This window comes from Vipera ursinii, assembly GCF_947247035.1.
Source record: "Vipera ursinii genome assembly, chromosome: 5".
Taxonomy (NCBI): domain Eukaryota; kingdom Metazoa; phylum Chordata; class Lepidosauria; order Squamata; family Viperidae; genus Vipera; species Vipera ursinii.
The window spans coordinates 96,954,510-96,977,660 of NC_139518.1; the positions used below are offsets into that span (position 1 = coordinate 96,954,510).

The following is a 23,151-nucleotide window of genomic DNA, read 5'->3' on the forward strand; positions in this document are numbered from 1 at the left end:
CTAGAAGTGATTTCTTTGCAGACACTCACCACAGTTCTTCTGCTTCCTTCTGGGCCTGCTCTCTGGCTCGTTCTGCAAGAAGATCGTCTGAGACCTGCTTATATGTCTTGTCTCCGGGGGCTTCTCCCATAATCCAAACCCAGACCTCGCCGTCAGCTCCCTGAAGCCACTGGACGTGTTTCCTGTGACCTGGAATAGCCATCCACAACACTTTGTCAGAAGGAGAAAGTCTCAGAGCCATCAATCAAACAACGCAAGTCTTGAAATACAAAGAAGGAGAATTAAGCACTGGAATTGTTCAAGATCGTGAAAGAACGGTGCCTGCAACGCCTTCTTCTGAAGTTTTTTTGCAAAGCAACATGGCCACTTGCTTCTAGAAAAATGAGCAGAGAGAATAGTATTGTATAGTGCAGTGTAGTGTAGTGTAGGATAGGGTAGGATAGGATAGGATACGATAGGATACGATAGGATACGATAGGATAAACCAGAACAGAACAGAACAGAATCATGAAAATTAAAATGCAATGTGAGCATTTTGCACATAATCAAATCAATCAATCAATCAATAACCCTAGATGTACGTATTGGCTAAGGATTATGAAAATTAAAATGCGATGCGAGCAACTTGTACATAATCAATCAGTCAATCACCCTAGATGTATTGGCTAAGGATTATGAAAATTAAAATGCAATGTGAGCAACCTGACCCTAGATGTATTGGCTAAGGATTATATGAGAATTAAAAACCAATGTGAGTAACTTGTGCATAATCAATCAATGAATCAATCCATGACCCTAGATGTATTGGCTAAGGTTTATGAGAAATAAAATCCAAGGTGCGCAACTTGTACATAATCAAGCAATCAATCAATGACCCTGGATATATTGGCAGAGAATTATGAAAATTAAAACCCAACGTGAGGAACAAAGGCTCTTGGTTACTTCTCTGACGTCTTTTTCCAAGAATAACATCACGGTAACTCAAGGTTCTTTTTTTTTCCTCCAGCTATTATTCATTTGTATTTATTCAGCTTTTGGCTTCTTTTTTCATACATTTAAGATTCATTAGCTCTCATCTCTGATGAGACGTATTCGTGGACTTGTAAGCCGTAATGCCTTATTATGCTTTTGATATTCTTTGAATTAGTAGGCTAATCCGTTTTTCGTACATAGGAAGTGCCTTCCATTATCTCCTTCCCGCTGACTTTTAAAAATTTCGTTCCTCCGCCTGTCCTGTTTGTTTTATGACTGTTATTAATCATTGCTGTTTTCCTACCTAGCTTATGTTATCTACAGTTAGCCATGCGTTTTAAAATTTGTTTGTCGATTGAATAAAACAGCCCACTTTCCAATCTTTGTGCAAACTTTATTTCCCCAAATACAACCATCGGGTGACAAGCTCGGAGAACAAAACTTCCCCCTCATCCTACACCCAAGCTACAGATATTTGCCACTATTACACGCTCATCTTTATCTTCCTTATGCCTGCAGTTCTCGGATCTTCCTTTTTATTGTATTTATAATGCTGCCATCGTGTATCTTGCTTTACTGTTCAACCTATTTATTTTTCTGCCTGCTTTAGAAATGCAGTAATAGAGAGGACTTCTGCAGAACCAGTGGTCAAGTGAAGATGGCTATACTGAAAGCAGAGGCAATTGTCTCAGTAGAATGTGGAGGCAATGGAGAGACCTGCATAATTGTTGTTGTTGTTAGTTGCAAAGTCGTGTCTGACCCGTTGTGACCCCATGGACAACGTTCCTCCAGGCCTTCCTGTCCTCTACCATCTTCTGGAGTCCCTTTAAACTCACGCCTACTGCTTCAGTGACTCCATCCAGCCACCTCCTTCTCTGTCGTTCCCTTCTTCTCTTGCCCTCAATCTTTCCAAGCATTAGGCTCTTCTCCAGTGTGTGCTTCCTTCTCATTAGGTGGCCAAAGTATTTGAGTTTCAACCTTCTTAATACAATACAGAATAACAGAGTTGGAAGGGACCTTGGAGGTCTTCTAATCCAACCCCCAAGCAAATACTCAAGTTGTAAAAGATGGCCCTTGTCCTTCAAAGCATAGTAAACACTTCTCTGCACCCCAAACCTGGCATAAATCTAGGGGCAGAATAACAGGACAAAATAGCAGAGTTGGAAGGGACCTTGGAGGTCTTCCAGTTCAGCCCCCTGCTCAAGCAGGAGACCCTATACCCATGGTGGCAAACCTATGGCACGCGTGCCACAGGTGGCACGCAGAGCCCTCTCTGTGGGCACGCGTGCTGTCGCCCCAGTCCTAGGCCTTCAGCTAGGTTTTATAAAACTTTTTCACTTTAGGCCTCCGCCGCCATGTGCAAAAAAAGAGGTTCAATCAATCAATTTCAACTTCTCGCGGGGAAAAAAAGATCTCACAACATTGGAATTGATTGATTGAACATTTTAGTCCCACCCAGTCTGCCATTACCACTGCAGCTATGCCCACCCAATGGGCTACGCCCACCCAATGGGCCATGCCCACCCGGCACCCGACGATACATAAGTGGATTTTGGGTTGCAGTTTGGGCACTCAGTCTCTAAAAGGTTCGCCATCACTGCCCTACACCATTTCTGACAAATGGCTGTCCAATCTCTTCTTAAAAACCTCTAGTGATGGAGCACCCACAACCTCTGGAGGCATGTCATTCCACTGGTTGATTGTTTCAAAAAAATTCTCCTTATTTCAAGGTTGGATTTCTCCTTCATAAGTTTTCATCCACTGTTTCTCATCTTGCCTTCTGGTGCTTTGGAAAATAAGTCGAAACCCTCCCTCCTCTTTGGGGCAGCTCCTGAAATATTGGAACACTGCTTGTCAAGCCACCCTCCTAGTCCTTCTTTTCACTAGAGTAGGCATACCCAATTCAAGCCTCTTGGAATCCCCCTGTGGGCAAAGAGAAAACTCAAGGTCATAGTTCATAAGGTAGTGACTGAGGCTGCTGGAGTTACATCACAAAAGATCAATACAGATGAAATATGTGTACTTGCATCCATAAACTTGCAAATCTTCAGTGCACTAAATAATTTGAGCCATTTTGAAGCCCCTGTTGTTGTTGTTAGTTGTGAAGTCATGTCCGACCCATCGCAACCCCATGGACAATGTTCCTCCAGGCCTTCCTGTCCTCTACCACCTTCTGGAGTCCATTTAAGCTCACGCCTCCTGCTTCAGTGGCTCCATCCAACCACCTCATTCTCTGTCGTCCCCTTCTTCTATTGCCCTCAACCTTTCCCAGCATTAGCCTCTTCTCCAGTGAGTCCTTCCTTCTCATTAGGCGGCCAAAGTGGCCAAAGTATTTGAGTTTCAGAAGCCCCTGTAGAGTAGCCTTATGAAAACAGTAAAGCCAATGAGTGAAATAGTGTGATGAATCCCAACGGACACTTCCCCAGATACTTCTCCAGATGCTCAGCTCAAAGGAGGATGACCCAGTTCCGGGCATGTCTGGAAGGGAGTTGGTCAATGGCTCTAAGCAGTCATCTGAGACGGATTTGGCTGAAGAACATCTGCAGGACAGCCCTGAGGCTTCAGGTGGGGAGAGTATGCAGCTGCAGCCTGTCAGTCATGAGGAAGAGGAACTGTATTCTGCACCTGATCTGAGAATACATAGGGCAGAGAAAAGGCAGGAACCAACACATCAAGAAGGGTGAAGCTGCTTTCTAACGTATAGTCGGGCTGACCTCCTCTGCTCCTGCCTTCTCTGCCCTAAGTGTTCTCAGATCAGGTGCAGAAGGCAGTTCCCCTTCCTCATCAGAGCTGTCCTGCTACAGCTGAGCTTCAGCCAAATCCCTCTGAGACTGCTGCTTGGAGCCATTGACCCCTCTAGATGTGCCCAGAACTGGTTCATCCTTCTCCAAGCTGACATCTGGAGAGGTATCTGGGGAAGCATCCGGGGGAGTCATCACAAATAATCGAATAATAATTGAATGTGTGTGGTGGGGGGAACCATATCTTCAGGCTATTTGAAGAAGTGATACAGTGGGGGCCAGTCTTGCTTCCGTGGGGATGATATTCCAGAGGGAGGGAGCCACCGTGGACCTCCTTAATGGTGGGACATCAACTATCTGCCAGGAATCTTGGTCCCATGCTTCTCGGGGTTTCATATATCACAGTCAACAGCCCTAAAGATGCTAACGACCAAATGACCGCAAAGATTATAAATCTTTCCATTCCCCACCATTCAGTCAGAACTCAAGAGGTTTCTTGGATGAGAAGAGAAACATTTTCAAGGAAAACACCAAGGAAGTCCAGTTGCCTTTTGAGAAGCACCTTTGGGACAACCCATGAGTCTTGGAGGATTGAGAAGCTTCAGAGAAACCACAGTCAGTACCTTCAATGCAGCTAACAAAATAGAATCCAGTGCCGCAGTCCAAGGATGTAAAGTTTTAACCATGTCATATTTAAAACTAGTAACATATAAATCCTTCCACCCCCAATTCCTGATTTTTTAAAAAAAAAAGAATCAGGGAACTATCTGTGGAACAACTAATTGCTCCGAGCACCAATGATTTTTAGCTCCTATCAAAGAAATAACTCCCTCCCATCCAGGACATAGCACAGAAGCGTTGTTTGAACAGGGTCCATAAGATTATCTGGGACACTACTCATCCTCTTCACAACCTGTTTTCCTTGTTCCCTTCTGGGAGGAGGGGGCTTCGTGGTATCCCTAACAGAACATCCAGACTCAGCCATAGTTTCATTCCATACAACATTAACCTTGTGAACTCTCAGCCTTCCTCCTTCTGTTATATATTCAAGATGGACAGTGTTTAATATTTATTTCTTATGCATATGTAGGAGGGTGGGTCTATACATATGTTGTATATAGTATGTTTTAGGTGTGTGTCATGTATGTGTTCCACTTTGAGAGCGGGCCACTAAATTTCATTTTTGATGCACACCATTGTACCCACAGTAAAAACATGACAATAAAGATGATCTTATATCTTATCTTATAAATTCTGCTTTCGGCAGCCTAATTTGCAGCATCAGCTTTCCATGAGGCAGAAGACTATGAGTAATGTCACCCGGAAAATGAACCTTTAGTAGCACTTGTAAAATGTACAGAATCCTCGTTTTGGAACCATAACATTTGCCTGGGCTTTTCCACTTCCTTCCATGACAGATTAATAGAAACTGCTTCTGGCTGAAATTCATCGCAACGAACTCCACAAACCTTAGAGAGCAATAGCAAGTTCAAAATGGAGCTCTTTAAGAATTATTCATCTCGAATGAACTGCCCTGTCTAATATAGTGCACACCAGAAGCCGAGCTTGTTCTTTCCCAAGCTTATGTTTGCCACAAAAATAAAAACCCCACCAAGATTTCTTTTAAAAATCTCAGAGTTTGCAAAAGACAAAGGTTAATCCACAGGGGAACGTGCTCAGCTGATTTTTCTTTTGAAGATCCCTGAAAATCTGCACACTCCATTAGCAACGTGTAGGCAGGTTGGGTGGCAGCTTCACCCATCTGGAAGGTGTCAAATTTTGGGCAAATCATAGAACATAGAATAATGGATTTGGAAGGGACCTTGGAGGTCTTCTAGCCCAATCCCCTGCTTGAGCAAGAGATCCTATATTATTTCAGACAAATAGTTGTCCAGTCTCTTCTTGAAAGCCTTCCGTGTTTTTTTGTGTTTTTTTTAATCCCATTTATATCCCGCCCTTCTCCGAAGACTCAGGGCGGCTTACAATTTAAAGCACAAATCAATGTGCTTAGCAATAGCCTTCATTCTATGTATATGCCTGCTTATTAGGGCTTTTGCCCGCCCCCCCAAGCGGCATTTTTACAACGTCAGCTTAATTGCCCCCAACAATCTGGGTCCTCATTTTACCTACCTCGGAAGGATGGAAGGCTGAGTCAACCTTGAGCCTGGTGGGACTCGAACCTGCACTAATTGCAGGCAGCTGGTGTTACTTAAGGAGGCATTAGCCCACTGCTCCACCAAGTTGTTGGAGCACCCACAACTTCTGAAGGCAAGCCATTCCATTGGTTGATTGCTCTCACTGTTAGGAAATTCCCCCTTAGTTCTAGGTTGCTTCTCTTCTCGATTATTTTCCATCCATTGTTTCTTATCTTGCCTATTGGTGCTTTGAAAAAATAGTTTGACCTCCTTGTCTTTGTAGGAGCCCCTCAAATATTAGAACAGTGCTCTTTATTGGTGTGTTTTTTCCCCTCAAACATTCTCCTTCAGTTGAAAGAAAAAAGGTAACTCTTGCCACCTTCGGCTACAACGTGTTTGCTTGTTCTAGCAGACGTTGTGCTTTTAACTGCAAAGAAAATTGGAGAAGGACCTTAGTGAAAATTTTGGGCAGAAAAGTTGCCGAGGTGTCTATAAACAAAGAGAATGAAACCGTTCCCCGATACAAATAAAGTAACACGTCAGCTTTAAAATAGCAGAACAAGCTGTAGAAGAAGGAAGGGGGAATTGTGCTAAAAGTTTAGTGCTTGCACTGAACGTGAAGAGAAGCCCCCACTTAACAACGGGAAGCGCTGGGGAAGGATTCAAAGTGAAAAGTAGTGCCTTAACAGCTCATAATAAATGTTGCCAGTCACCTAAGTCAGTTCTGGACACAGATTCCTAGGAAGGAAGGAATAACCAAGCATCTAGCCTTATTACACAGAAGTTAGACCTGCAGGGATGCGGTGGCTCAGTGAGTTAGGACAGTGAGCTTGTCGATCAGAGGGTCGGCAGTTTGGCGGGTCGAATCCCGAGTGCCGCGTAACAGAGTGAGCGCCTGTTACTCATCCCAGCTTCTGCCAACCTAGCAGTTTGAAAGCACGTAAAAATGCAAGTAGAAAAATAGGGACCACTCCAGTGGGAAGGTAACAGCATTCCGTGCGCCTTTAGCGTCTAGTCATGCTGGCTACATGACCACGGAGACATCCTCGGACAAGCGCTGGCTCTTCGGCTTTGAAACGGAGATGAGCACCGGCCCCTAGAGTCGGAAACGACTAGCACGCATGTGTGTGGGGAACCTTTACCTTTAACTTAAGACCTGCAGCCACACCAGAAACTAAATAAGATTGGATCAATTTCTCTAATGGTCCCTTATACCTCTGCCCTCTGGCCACTTGCATGCTTGATATTTAGTTTGGGAAAACATCAAGGCCAAAACGAATCCACAAATTGTCACAGTGATACAGAACATAAATTCTTTATGTCTAGTTGTCAGTGCCGAATTCTGAAAGTCCCAGGGTGCTCTCAACCTGTTCGAGTTTTTTTTTGTTTAAAGAAGCTTGAAATAGATGGCTGTTGCAACAAAGTGTGCAAATACTACAATTACCAGTACAATCCAACCTTTTTACACAATGTAAAAAAAAAACTGCCCACAAACCCACAGCCACACTCAACCAGGAACTCTCCAGAACCAAAGACAAGATAAGAAGGATGAAAGAAACAATCTAATTTATAAAATCAACTGTAACAATTGCAGCCAGTTCTACGGGGGACAAACATCACATCAATTGACAGCCAGGTTCCATGAACACTGGCTGGCAGTCAAATGCCACAATCCCAAATCCTTAATCTCTACCCACACCAACACCAAACAACATCAGTTTGATTGGAGCAACACAAAAATCATCAGCCACGCTACCACCCACTACGCTCCTGAGTTCATTGAAGTCTGGCACTCCACCAGCAATTCCATCAACAGACACATTGATCTACAACTAGCCTATGAAGCCCTCAGGATTCAAATCAACCACACACCCAACCAGAGAAAGCACTGACCCCCCCAACCATCCCATTCAATCTCTCTCACACACACCAGCAGTTCACCTACCAATGACCTTCACCTGATGTGACCTGCACATATCTCAAGACCTATCACAAGATCCTCACCTGATGTGACTCCCTCATAAGACTCCACACACACAGGACCAATTGCAAGACTCATCACAAGGGCCTCATTTGACTTGACCCTTCATAAGATGCCTCACAAGACCAATTCAAGACCTACCACAGGACTCTCACTTGACACAACCACACCTGACCCATCACAAAACCCACGTCATGCCTCCGTCGGAGCCTGAATCTGGGGAGGAAAATGAGCTGGAAGGGGACCCTATGGAGAGAGAGGGAGAGGAGTCTGTGGCTTCACAGGAATGTGGCGAAGAGCAGGCCAAGGCAGGCCAGGGCCTTTCAGGATTGGGACAGGAGGAACAGGAAAGACAGAGTTCAGGTGATGAGCAAGGGCCACCCCCCACCTGATCCTAGAGCACAGGGAGTGGAGAGGAGGGGGGAACAACACAGGCAGGCCCGACTATTCAGGAGGAGAGCATCCCACCCCTCTCCACAAGGCACACCTGGAGACTGAGACTTAAGGAGATGCTGTGGAGAGGGGCATTTGTCGGGAACAAATGGTGATTCCTTGGAGTTTTATGTGTGTTGTTGCTGATCTCTTGTTCTGTGACTTCTGCTGGGAAATCCGGAAACTCTGACCATTGGACTGGCTGACAACATTGCTTGGATGTTCAAAACCCTCGGAGTGTATTTTGGCTTCCCTTTTGAAACTGCTCAGGCAAGCGTGTATTCCCACAGACTCGTTAGGTTTATGATGTATGTGTCATTCGTTGTTATCTCCGTGGCCTTGAGTAAACTCCTCTCCTAATCAGCCTGTATGTGAAACTACTTGCAGCCAGAGGTGGCTGAAGGGGTGTGTGTCTTCCCTTTATATAGAGGCTTGCCAGAAACATGGGAGCATTTGGGGAAAATTTGGAGCAATTAAAGGGTGGTTTGAATTGCCAGCTGACTGCATTGCCTCTGTGCTGTGCTCTTGGTCCTCACATCCATCACAAGAGCCTCACCTGACATGATCCCTCATAAGATCCCTCACAAGGCCCATCACTAGACCATCACCTGACATATCTCTTCCCTCACAAGACCTACTGACCACACAAAGCCCTTATAAGCAGAACACCAACAGTGACATTCCCTAAATTCTGAAGAAGATGTTTCTTAGTCTGGTAATAAAACATTCAGAAACCCATCCACAAACTAAGAGGATGAACCTCCACCCTCATCCTGTACCTGAGCTACGGATATTTGCTACTATTGTAAGAAAATCTGTCTGGCCCTGACAGAGGTCAAGTGGATACAGGATACATGCCTCTCTCATTTGATGCCTACGTTCATGCTGCTAATTAAAAGCTATCTAAAATAACGGGCTCCAGCTGATGAAATATTGCTGGAATCAGCTTATTGCAAGCAGCCTGATTTATCCTTGTTTTTAGCAACTATGACACCCCTGACAAATCCTAATGGCTAGCCATCTTCTTTGCCTCCAGAAATTGATTCTGTTTTTTTTTTCAGAAAGTCTATTGCAGGCTCAACCGGATATCATCTCCCAAAGATATACCTCTCATTAGGCAAAGTTGCAACACTCAGCCAAACGCAGCATTCAGGTGGCTTTCCATCATTCTATTCTATGGCAGATTAACTGCAAATTTAATTAGTGTTTAACTAAAATGTGGCTTTAGGAATCACTGGGAAATTAAAGGACTTCTACACTCGATAGAGCTTCCTGATGAAAACTGATGCAGGAAGCATGTACAGCACGGGGCTTCCTCTCACCCACCTCTGCAGCTATGGATGGCCTTCTCCTAAAGACACATTAAAAATGGTGTGGATGATTGTCTTTGTAGTGCTTACCTAGGACAGGGTTGCCTTTTTTAAGGAGGAGGAGGAGGGAGGGGAGAAGAGAAGGAGGAGAGGAGGATCAGGAGGATGAGGAGCAGAGGAGAAGAAGAGGAGAGGTTCCTCACTATAGTAGCAACGGCAATAGTATTTAGACTTGTATACCACTTCATAGTCTTTACAGCACTAAGAGGTTTACAGAGTCAGCCATTTGCCCCCAGCAATCTGGGCATTCATTGACCAACCTCGGAAGGATGGAAGGCTGAATCAACCTTGAGCCAGTTAGGATTAAACTCCTGGCTGTGGGCAGAGTCAGCCTGCAATACTGCATTCAAACCACTGCGCCACCATGGCCCTCAGTAATGGATCAGTCACTAATGTATATCCCACGTCTGCCAGAATCCAGCCAGACATCTGCAAATTTCTACTTCCTTTTCCAGTGTTGTAGGCATAACTGGCCACCTGTGTTCTCTCTGAGGCAAGTAGCAAAGCATCCACCAAAATATTTGATTGAAAAGATGTCCCCTTTGACCAAGTGTTGGTGCTGTCTCTGATTGGCTGTTTGGTTGATTTGGATCCTGAAGGGCTTATAAGCTGGTCTGTGGGTTGATGTCTCTGTTGATGGAATGGCTTGTGGAATGCCAGGACTTCGGTGAACTCACAAGCGTGGCAGGTTGTAGTGTGGGCGATGATTTTTGTGTTGCTCCAATCGAACTGGTGCTGTTTGGTGTTAGTGTGGGTAGACATAAAAGACTTTTTGCCTTTTAGACAGGGGTCATCGGCTCAAGCAATTGTAGATAGGTGGTGGTTCTAGTCCAGACATGTCAAACACAAGGCCCGGGGGCCAGATCCAGCACGCAAAGTGGTTTCATGTGGCCCGCGAAGCCATCCTGGAAACAGTGAGGGAACGGCCCCCACTGCCTTGGCCCTGGCCCAGAGACCCTCCTTCCGCCAGAGACCCTCAGATCTGTCCCACTCCTGCCCAGGCCCCCATAGGCACCCTTGATGGGAACGATGTAGAGCTGGCCACGCCCACCCAGTAGGCCATATGCACTCTAGCCACGCCCGCCCAGTAGGCCACACCCACCAAGACCACACCCACCCGGCCCCCTGAGGGCAACCACAATGCTGATGCGGCACTCAATGAAATTGAGTTTGACACCCCTGTTCTAGTCCAAATCCAAAACTGGAGTCACAATGACGATTTAATTTTAAAACCCATAACAAGAATAGAATAGAATAGAATAGAATAGAATAGAATAGAATAGAATAGAATAGAATAGAATAGAATAGAATAGAATAGAATAGAATAGAATAGAATAGAATAGAATAGAATAGAATAGAATTCACATCAAAATTAAGTGCTGTCCACAGTGCATACTACACACAAGTAAAAGCCACAAATAAGAACATACATTATATACACACATCCATCACATTCTATTCACCATTGTGCTGCCCCTAATATTGTACTTTAATGTTGCACTGTGACTATACAGTAGTATTTAATATGGTTACAGGCCTCCCAGGCCTCCTCCAGGCCTCCCAGGCCTAGAACGGATTTCCGGAAGCAGTGTGCATTCAGCCGGTTCTCTGAACTCAACAAAATTTAGCTAGCAGTTTTGCCAAACTGGTGTGAACTAGCTGAATCCCACCACTGGTTACAGCTCTATTTTTCAGCCTATTTGTCTTTGTTTTTATTATCCTGTACCGTCTGCCAGATGGTAATAGTTCAAAAAAAGAATGTCCAGGATGAGATGAGTCTTTAAGAATATTTTGAACTTTTCTAAGACAAGGGGAAGGGACGCGGTGGCTCAGTGGGTTAGGACACTGAGCTTGTCGATCAGAAGGTCGGCAGTTTGGCGGGTCGAATCCCGAGTGCCGCGTAGCAGAGTGAGCGCCTGTTACTCATCCCAGCTTCTGCCCACCTAGCAGTTCGAAAGCATGTAAAAATGCAAGTAGAAAAATAGAGACCAGTACGGTGGGAAAGTAACAGCGTTCCGTGCGCCTTTGGCGTCTAGTCATGCCGGCCACATGACCACGGAGACGTCCTCGGACGAGCGCTGGCTCTTCGGCTTTGAAACGGAGATGAGCACCGGCCCCTAGAGTCGGAAACGACTAGCACGCATGTGCGGGGGAACCTTTACCTTTACCTAAGACAAGGGGAACTGTACAGTTCGTCCAGTGGGCGGGTGGGGGGAGGAGAGGGCAGCCAATAATTTTCTAGGCGATGGTAATGACCCTTTGGAGCACTTTCCTATCTGCTACTTTGCAGCAAGCAAACCGCACACAAATGCAATAGGTTAGAATGCTCTCTATGGAGCAACGGTAGAAGGCCAGTAGCAGTTTTTCATTCCATTTTTGTTTCCTGAGAAATCTCAAGAAATATAATCGCTGCTTGGCCTTCTTAACCAATGCTATAAACTTGGGGTATAAGAACCTTGCCTAAGTTACAGGAACTCTAGACCTATTCATACAAGCTAGCAATCAAGCTAGAACTGGACAGATAAATGGAGAAACAGAAAGATGAAAAAATGTCAATAATCTCAAAACCACACAGCTGAACTGAGCAGCAGCAAAATAAATGAATGAATGAATTGTGCTGTCCATTCATGTCATGTCACGTTTATCCTTCTGGATTCCAGTTCTCCCAGGCCTTTTGACCAGGGAATCTTAGTTACAGACCTAGTCATGAAATGTGCTTTAACTTGTCCTTGCTTGATGTTCTCCAGCTGCATTATTTATTATTGTTATTTTCAGCGGGAATCATTTATGGGTAGCCGCAAAACTATCCAATTAGATCTTTTGAAACTTGGGGAGTTTGACTTCCCAGGTATTTTGAAAGGGATGGCTTCGAGCCAATTTGCCTTCTGTTTCCTTTCCTGAGAAAGTAATTTCTGCAGGGGACGACCGACCATCATTTAGATGAATAGCCTGCGCATGTGTGAATTATGACTCTTGCAGGTAAAGTACCTGTAAGTAGATTCCTGGTAAGAATTAAATTATTCTTAAGAGTATTTCTCCAGAAAAGATTGCATTTCACGTAATGGCATGCTATTCATAATTAAGAATGGATTTCAAAATAAAGAACCGGAGGAAGTGAGGCTGAGAGACCGTTATACATACTGTAGCATGCCTCCTAAACACAGAGGAAGCACGGAGGCAGGGACTATGTGAACATACTAGCAACTTGCTTCTGAGATTTGAAGAACACAAAGGGTGGGTAAGCAGTAGCCAAGCGATGCAATACTAAGCTGAGCCTTACACACATGTACACACACCCGTAGAAAACCAAGGCTCTGTTGTCCCAGAAAACTGGTTCTAGCCGGTGTGCAATGCTCAATAAATCACACACCGAGGTGGAGATTTGAAAAAGCTTTATTCTTGCAGAAGAAAGGACCCAGGGCGAGGGGGGGGGGATCATTTGAGCCCCGATGGTGCAGTGGTTAGAATGCAGTACTGCAGGCTAATTCTGCTGACTGCCGACTGCCAACCAGTTCAAGCCTCACCAGCTCAAGGTTGATTCAGCCTTCCATCCTTCTGAGGTCTGTAAAATGAGGACCCAGATTGATGGTGGTAATAGGCTGACTCTGTAAACTTAGAGAGGGCTGTAAAGCACTGTAAAGCGGTATGTGCTATGGCTACGGCTATTCCCACTAGTAGGCCTATGCAAAGAATAGAATAGAATAGAATAGAATAGAATAGAATAGAATAGAATAGAATAGAATAGAATAGAATAGAATAGAATGGAATGGAATGGAATGGAATGGAATGGAATGGAATGGAATGGAATGGAATGGAATGGAATGGAATGGAATAGAATAGAATGGAATGGAATGGAATGGAATGGAATGGAATGGAATGGAATGGAATGGAATGGAATGGAATGGAATAGAATAGAATGGAATGGAATGGAATGGAATGGAATGGAATGGAATGGAATGGAATGGAATGGAATGGAATAGAATAGAATAGAATGGAATGGAATGGAATGGAATGGAATGGAATGGAATGGAATGGAATAGAATAGAATAGAATAGAATAGAATAGAATAGAATAGAATAGAATGGAGTGGAGTGGAGTGGAGTGGAGTGGAGTGGAGTGGAGTGGAGTGGAGTGGAGTGGAATAGAATGGAATAGAATAGAATAGAATGGAATAGAATAGAATAGAATAGAATAGAATAGAATAGAATAGAATAGAATAGAATAGAATGGAATGGAATGGAATGGAATGGAATGGAATGGAATAGAATAGAATAGAATAGAATAGAATAGAATAGAATAGAATAGAATAGAATAGAATAGAATAGAATAGAATAGAATAGAATAGAATATGTGAATTAGAATAGAATAGAATAGAATAGAATATGAGAATTAAAATGGAATAGAATAGAATAGAATAGAACAGAACAGAACAGAACAGAACAGAACAGAACAGAACAGAACAGAACAGAATAGAATAGAATAGAATAGAATAGAATAGAATAGAATAGAATAGAATAGAATAGACCCTGGCGGTCTTCTAGTCCAGCTCAAGCAAAGACCATATACCATTTCAGATATCCAACTGTCCAGTGTTTTCTTGAAAACCTCCAGTGATGAAGCACCCACAACTTCTGAAGGTAATATGTTCTACTGGTTGATTGTCCTCACTGTCAGGAAGTTTCTCCTTAATTCCAGGTTGCTTCTCTCTTTAATCAGTTTCCAACTATTGTTTCTTGTCCTCCCCTCTGGTGCTTTGGAGAATAGTTTGACCCCCCTCTTCTTTGTGGCAGCCCCTCAAATGCTGGAATGCTGGTATCATGTCACCTCTATTTCTTCTTTTCTTTAGACTAGCCAAACTCAAGTCCTGCAGCTGTCTTCATTTTAGTCTCCAGGCCTTGGATCATCTTAGTTGCTCTTCTCTGAATTTTTCCCAAACTCTCAACGTCTTTTCTGTGACGATAAATATATTTATATTTATATTTGGAGTTCTCCACTGTTAGTCAGAGTGCAAATTACCTCTTTTACTAAGTCCCAAAGGTACTTTTTTCAAGAGGCAACTGAACTTTGTTTTTCTTTGAAGACGTGTTGCTAAGGAAGCTTCTTGGCTGAGGAGCAAAACATCTTCAAAGAAAAACATGGAAGTCCAGTTGCCTCTTGAAAAAAAGCACCTTTGGGACAACCGTGACTTGGACGATGGAGAATCTCCATAGACATTTAGCTCTTTTACTAAGTGTTTTTTTTTCTGACCCTATCCCCAGTAATATTATTAGTTTTATTTCTGTCTCATGCTAAGGCAGCATGATCATTGCAAACTCTGAGACTTTCCTGGATAGTCACAAGCAAGATTTAAATGGTGCCTCAGGGGCGAGAGAAACTTCACTGAGGTGTTCGGAATAAACTGTTGTGAATTATAATTCACAGACTAATAAGTAATGGTTTCAAGGACATTGGTGGGCATAGGATGGGTGACAATAATTGCACACCCAACTAAGAAGGCTTCAAAGGAATTGGAGTCATTAAGGATTTGTAATAAATTCTCCCCAACCTGCCTTTTCCAAAACCAATATCTTGGAAAATTCACCAGTTCACCAATGTCTCATCTACTCACTTTTATCAGAATGCATTCAATACATTCCAATGGATACAGTTGCTGACTACAGTGGTACCTTGGTACTCAAATGCTTTGGAATTCAAAATTTTGTCCCAGTACTCATTGTTTGCTACTCAACGCACAAACTAGAACTTGTCAGTGTCGGTTGCCTTGTGACTCACTACATTATTCCTTACGGGAGGGGAAAATGTTTGGTATTCAGAATTTCTAGTATTCTGGAACCAATTGACAATGAGTAGCAAGGTACCACTGCATTCGTATAGGGAAAATATTATCGTCTGCCCTCATTTGCTAGTAACGCTGCTGTCAATGCTGCTAACATCAGATGTTTTTGCATTGACAGCAGATGGAAATGTAGCCATTTCCCCCCCCCGTTCACTTTTAGAGTTAGATGATGCTGGGGGGGGGAAGTGAACGAGAGGTCAGCTAGTCATAACAACACTAAACTTAGCGTGAGAATCAAGGTTACTGAGCCCAGAGCTGATAAAGGATTGGGGGGCTGGAGAGCTGGAGAGGAAGCCCGCGCTGCAAGCTAATTGGGGAATGTGATTTATGACTGTTAAGTGGAGGAGGGAACTGTGCTTGGATACTATGCGCCCAGGGGATGGGAATTCAAGTTTTGGCTTTGATTATATAAGTGCCAATATTATGCTACTCGAATAAAAGATCCTTTAAGGTAAACAATGCCTCGAAGTTCTTTTGAAGAGTTTCGTCTGTCGGAACCATCACAGCTGCATTTTCCCTCAGTACGTACAGCTTGTGTCGGTTGCTCACTCCCCTAAACTATATTGTACTAAGTCCTTTCATGCCATTTCAGGATACATTCATATAGAATTGATTGCATTTTCACATACATTTTGTGCATTCTACTTACTAAGTGTGATGCTTGTATCTTATAGAACCCCTGACCAGTTGTAATTGCGAGCCTCTACATCATTAAAGATCAACAGGTCTTCCACAGGAGCACCAACTAGAGTTTAGAATTTATGTCCTATTTCAATGTCCTTGGAAGTTGTTGAGGAGCTGGGAATGTGCACTGTAGCACCTGCAACCATTCTTCATATGTTTTAGTCTCCAGGCCTTTAACCATCTCAGTTGCTCTTCTCTGCACGTCTTTCCAAAGTCTCAACTTCTTTTTTTATAATGTGGTAGCCAAAACTGGATGCACTATTCCAGGTGTGGCCTTATTAAGGCTTTATAAAGCAGTACTCATGCTTCACATTGTTTGGATTCTATGCCTCTGTCCGGGAATTGAGCAGCAATTGTCTAAAGGAATAAAATATATTTAACATTTATATTTACTGCAGACAAGATAGTCGTCAGGAAGACAGGAGCATCATGAGGTAAATCTAACAGCATACAGAAGGAAAAAGCCACAAAAAAGGGAACTCCCCTTTTACACCCACAGCAATTAGTCATAAAGTAGATTGCATCATGAAGGAGCTAGCTCTCTCCAACCAATCAACTACAATTGTGTATTCTGGCCCATTCTACACTTTACTGTTCCAGCTACTGGATTTAAATATCCTATGTATTTATTGCAACTTTTTTTAACCAGATCTAGCATTTTGCTCCCCACAATGGGAGTTTTGAAACATGCTGCCAGTCTTACACACATCTATTAATTTACAGAAAGATGCAAACTTTTTACCCAGTCAGAACCCAGCCAGATGCTGCACAATTCCACAAAATTATTTCCTAAAACTGGCAATTCTCTTAGCATGCGTAAAATCGCTCTGATCCTCCTTTTCAGCCCTCCCAGATCAGATTTTTAAGTATACTTTAATCATTATATAATTGATGAACAGCAGTTGATTAACAAAACTGCTCTGTTAACAAAAAAAATGGAAGTCACGGCTAATTGCTGACATAATAGGAATATGATTTGAATTCTATAATTTTGACACAAGCTACACTGATGAGCGATTGAGTGACGTGGCCCAAAGCCAAGAGTTCCATTCAATAGTTTTTGAGCAATTGTTTTGAGCAGTTATTTAAGTTCGGACACATGTTAGACCATGTAGCTGTGAAAGTTCTCCATGACTAAGTGTTACTCCAGTGAGGTTGAGAGTAATGCTACAGGACGTCAGAGCCTGGCTAGGGTTATTCTTGGTGATAAAGCCAAAAGGAGAGGAATCTTCCAAAATCAAATTCAAAGGTTTGCTTTCGTATTGTTGCCAAGTCAACTGAAGAGACGTGTCCCAAAGATCTCAAAAAGATTGGCCCAGATAATGAGACTCAGTGTGTGGCTCAGGAATTCTGGGAGTTGAAGTCCACGAGTCATAAAAGAGCCAAGGTTGCCTACTCCTGGTCTAGACCTAACTCAGCCTTTGTAACCTCAAGGTGTGTGGACTTCACCCCGCCCCCCCACACACACCCACAATTCCTAGCAATGCCTGTGTTGGTTGGAGAACTCTGGAAACCTGGATGGAAAGTAATCAAGGAGAGAAGCAACTTAGAACTGAGGAGAAATTTCCTGACAGTCAGATCAATCTATCAGTGGAACGTCTTGTTGTGATTCAGGGTCAGCCTGTGGGTTCGGCAGTTGGGTCGGACGATTCAGAGGAAGAGGAGGAGGGGGGTGTTGGAGAGGTTGCTGAGGAGGTTGGAGAGCTTGCTGATGAGAGCCCTCAGCCAGGCCCCTCCCACCTGGTCACGACGCAGACCCAGCTGTGTGAGCCTGACAGCGTGGATGAAGATGACCCACAGCTGGCCGTGTTCAAGGATGCCCGATGCAGGAGGCAGTCAATCAGGAGTAAACAGAGGAAGGCAATGGGGCACCTCGGAAGGAGGCAGAGAGAAGCCACGCCCTGAACTGTATAAAAGGGGAATGCGTGGGAGGGCTGGTTTGCTGAAGGCAACCGTTTGAATAGCTCCTGTTTCATGGTTCGTGTTTTGGTTTTGCTCTGTTTTGTGTCAATAAATTTGGCAGGCTTAGTTCCAGCCTCTTGCCTTTTTGTAAAGGGGTTGTCCCTGCCTTTTCTGCAGGGCTGGTAGTAGGCTGGTACAGAACACGTCTTGCCTCCAGAAATTGTGGGTGCTCCATCACTGGAAGTTTTTAAGAAGACAACGCTTTGTCTGAAATGGTATTGCTTTTCCTGCCTGAGTCCAGGAGTCAGACTAGAAGATCTCCAAGGTCCCTTGCAACTCTGTTGTTCTGTTACATTCCGTTAAAGAAAGTCTAAATCTTCCGGCTCAAAAGAGAATTGAATATTGCAACCTCGGGCCTCCGTGATTAGCAGAAAAGATGAAGCCTCTTTGGTTTTCTAGAAGCTTGATATTCTGCTTTTGGCTGGATTACAAAGCTGGAGAATCCATTTAATTTCTTTTTCAGCCATTGACCAAAAGGACCTGGTCTCTCTCTGTCTGATTTTGCCAAAAGTTTCTAGCAACTGTCTGTCAGTGGTTGGAAAACAAAACGCTTTGTCTTCTTGATCGGGGGAAAGAGAGAAAGTTTGCATTAATACCACATGAACTATCCATTATAGCGTGCCGTGCCGAACTTCTTGCAGCTTAAACATAACGTGGGCTATTTAATATCTTTCATGTTCTGCCACATTGCTCAGGCCTGTCACGCAGCACTGATGGCATAACAAGGTTGTTTGCTGGAGGTGGGAATTGTTCCTTTTAAAGTCCACCCTTTAAAAGGGAATAAAAATTTCCCAGGGGAAGTGAAGCCACCGTATCGTTAAACCCAAAGGGATGAGCCAAGATTAAGTAGGGACGCTGGGGAAAAAAATAAAAGTACGCAACCTAGAATGACCTCAACTTCCAAAAGCTCTTTAAAGCAGAAAAATGGCACAAAATTATTATCCATGTTATTATTATTTTTTTTTGGGGGGGGGGGGTTCCTTGCTGCTCTCTGAGCTTGCTTGTTCTCTTGCAGATATTTCATTACCCAAACAAGGTAACGTCATCTGTGCTAGGAAGGTGTGGGGTTTGCCCTCAGTTTATATTCTAGGGCAGTGTTGTGATTCAGGGTCAGCCTGTGGGTTCGGCAGTTGGGTCGGACGACTCAGAGGAGGAGGGGGGTGTTGAAGAGCTTGCTGAGGGGGTTGGAGAGCTTGCTGATGAGAGCCCTCAGCCAGGCCCCTCCCACCTGGTCACGATGGAGACCCAGCTGTGTGAGCCTGACAGCGTGGATGAAGATGACCCACAGCTGGCCCTGTTCAAGGACACCTGACGCAGGAGGCAGTCAATCAGGAGTAAACAGAGGAAGGCAATGGGGCATCTCGGAAGGAGGCAGAGAGAAGCCACGCCCTGAACTGTATAAAAGGGGAATGCGTGGGAGGGCTGGTTTGCTGAAGGCAACCGTTTGAATAGCTCCTGTTTCATGGTTCGTGTCTTGTTTTGCTCTGTTTTATGTTAATAAATTTGGCAGGCTTAATTCCAGCCTCTTGCCGTTTGTAAAGGGGTTGTCCCTGCCTTTTCTGCAGGGCCGGTAGCAGGCTGGTACAGAACAGGCAGCAACCCCCAAAATGTTGGGTGCCAGGGACCATTTCCATGGAGGACGGATTTTCCATGGACCAGGAGAGTGTGATTTTGCACTCTTTCTGGATCCTGCACATGCACAGATGGGGCTTCCCTTGCTTGGTTGCCCAGTTCCTAGTGGGCTGCAGACCCCTGCTTTAAGGGCTCGCCCTGTCTGTGGATGGAAACCAAAAAGTGAACAGTAGGACTAAAAACACCTCCCCACCAGTGTTTCAACACAGAGATGAGCAGAGATAATCTCCAAGTTTAACATCAGGCCAACAACCAAGAAGTAAACAACTGCCAGACAAGCTAATCGTAAACAGCCCAACCAAACCACCTCCAGGATTATTCCCACCAACAGTGACAGGGCGAGACACTAGAATAACAAAGTCAGGAAATGAATGAATGAATGAATGAATGAATGAATGAATGAATGAATCAATCAATCAATCAATCAATCAATCAATCTAGCTATCTATTTATCTATTATTCCAACCAACGAATCAATGAATCAATGAATCAATCTAGCTATCTATTTATCTATTATTCCAACCAACAGTGACAGGGCGAGACACTAGAATAACAAAGGCAGGAAATGAATGAATGAATGAATGAATGAATGAATGAATCAATCAATCAATGAATCAATCAATGAATCAATCAATGAATCAATCTAGCTATCTATTTATCTATTATTCCAACCAACGAATCAATGAATCAATGAATCAATCTAGCTATCTATTTATCTATTATTCCAACCAACAGTGACAGGGCAAGACACTAGAATAACAAAGGCAGGAAATGAATGAATGAATCAATCAATCAATCAATCAATCTAGCTATCTATTTATCTATCTATCAGTCAATCAATCAGTCAGTCAGTCAGTCAGTCAATAAATAAGTCAATAAATAAATAAATATTATTTCCCTCCTTTGTACTCATTGAATTCATGGGCAAGTAGAACAATATGCAGATGGTATACAACTTTATACCCTGTAAAGGAACGATCTACAGACAAGAAGGGGAGGGGAAAATAAAAAATAACACCAGCCCATCTTACTCTGTTGAAATCTCCTTGTCCTCTTCAGGCTAACCTCTCCTTCTTGGCATTCCTGCTCTCTTTCGTTCCATCGCCTGACCTGCTCTTCCCTCATCTTGTAAAAGAGGATGTGTTTCTGTTCTTCGTTCAGCTCCGCCAAAAGCTCAGGGTCGACGTACATGTCTCGCAAAATTCGTTGCAGCATGGCAGGCTGGGAGGCTGAGCTTCCCAAAAAGGTGGAGAAGTCAAAGTCACTCGAGTTCCGTCCAAGCCTACAGATGAAACCCCGAAACTTTTTCAGAACCAAGGAGGGAAAAACAAATTAGAAGGGGGGGTACTCCTGGTAAGGGTGGTGGGGTTCCTCCCAGTCCACTTGTGTCCCTTAAGGGGTCCCCAAAGCAACTCCTGAGGGCTTCACCCATCAACAGATGTCTCAGACGAAGGATGGACTCAAGGCTTATTGTATCAGCCCAAAAGACAAGCAAGAAACACAAGATAGTTGCCAGAGTAGACTTCAGGATTATTATTATTTAAAAAAAAATCCAGAATATGACGCATGGTTCCTGCTCGGTTGTGTAGTACAATACCGGGCATTGGTCTGAGAAGACATCTCTCTGTTGCTTTTTTTTTAAAAAAAAAATCTGTGATGTCATGGGTAAAAGTAACAACTATACCAGTGGTATCCGTGTCATGCCAGGGAAATGATCTCCTCTGAATCCCTTCATTGCTGTAACCCATGCTAGCAACTGCTCGCTCCAGGGTCATGTTTAGTTACTGTCAACACACACACACACACACACACACATACACACACACACACACACAAACAAACAAAAAGACAGGCACGTTGATTCAGCATCCCCCTAATTAAAAAGGATTTCTCGTCTCGGAGAAAAGGGACGGAGAGACGGAGGAAGGCTGCCTTGCCAAACTCATAGGGCAGGTAATTAATATTAATTTAGCCTTTTTTTTGCCCACCGGTGTATTTTTTCCATCTCAGGGAAGGAGACAAGATAGCTTTTTTTTTTTTAAGCCAGTGGTGACCTTTGGCTGCTTACTGCCATTTCCTTGCTCTTAATGAAATCATGTTGACAGCCCTTTAGGAGCTCTGCTAAAATAACCCAGACGCCGCTGTTTATTGCATCCAACGGTGTCAGACTAGGACAAAGCACGTTTTTCGGCTTCCCAAAGCCAGCCACAGGTAGTCGATCCCTTTTATGAAGTCCCGTCAGAACGGCATCAAATCAGACAGAAGTTCTCAGGGGGAAGTGGACCTACATGGCCTGATTTTTTTTATTTTTTTGCCTGTTTCATAGCCTGCATTTGGATCCTATTTGAAGATGGCGACTGCGAACGGAATAAGTGGAAGGAACATTTTCCCCCTAATTAACAAGGAGTTCAGATTTTGCCTACATCTAGCTACTGTGTTCCCCCCAAAATAAACCCTATCATGATTTTTCAGGATGCGCGTAATATGAAACCCAAAATAAGGCCCCAGTTAAGATGGTCATCCAGATGGACACATTTAGTACCGTATTTCCTCAAAGATAAGACCTAACCAAAAAATGAGCCCTTTTGGAGCAAAAATTAATATAAGACTCATCTTATTTTGGGGGGGACACAGTAAGAGTGCAGAGAAGAGCAACAAAGAGGCTGAATTGTAGCATGGATAGCTAAGGGAACTAGGTATGTTTAGTCTAATGAAAACAAATTTTAGGGGTGATACGATGGCTGCTTTCCAGTACTTGAGTGCCTGTCTCAGGGAAGAGAGGGTCAACCTATTCTACAAAGCACCTGAGGGCAGGACAAGAAAAAAATGGGTGGAAATTCATCACAGGGAGATCCAACTTGGAACTAAGGAGGAATTTCCTGACAGTGAGTATAGTAGACTAGACTAGACTAGACTAGACTAGACTAGACTAGACTAGACTAGACTAGACTAGACTAGACTAGACTAGAATAGAATAGAATAGAATAGAATAGAATAGAATAGAATAGAATAGAATAGAATAGACAGATTGCAGGATAGAATGGAATAGAATAGAATAGAATAGAATAGAATAGAATAGAATAGAATAGAATAGAATAGAATAGAATAGAATAGAATAGAATAGAATAGAATAGAATAGAATAGAATAGAACAGAGTTATAGACACGGGAGCGGAAGAAAACTTTTGAAGGACTTTTTTTTCTCATAGAACGCTCAGAGCGGAGTTCCGGCACCTTTTTTCGATGGAAACTTGTAGGGTGGGCAAGGCAGGTTGTGTGACATGTGTGAGTTCCGGCACCTTTTTCTTTTACAAAAAAAAGCGCACTGAGTAACGCAATAGAAAAATTATTATCTGCTGTTGTCAAGAAAACATGGTTAAAGTGTCCATGGATTGAATTTGACTCTG

General features: G+C 43.5%; 1 protein-coding gene across 1 annotated transcript in view; it reads right to left on the bottom strand.

Annotated features, from left to right (window-relative positions):
• The window catches only part of SH2D4B (SH2 domain containing 4B), a 79,892-nt gene extending 58,865 nt beyond the window's left edge, over positions 1 to 21,027 (bottom strand). Inside the window, exons 1-2 of the mRNA XM_083364248.1 lie at positions 20,777 to 21,027; positions 30 to 189 (exon numbers count right to left, since the gene is read on the bottom strand). Coding sequence (XP_083220374.1) covers positions 30 to 189; positions 20,777 to 20,960 — 344 coding nt within the window. The 5' untranslated portion in view covers positions 20,961 to 21,027. The remainder of the gene's footprint in view (positions 1 to 29; positions 190 to 20,776) is intronic.
• Positions 21,028 to 23,151: the final 2,124 nt, after the last annotated feature.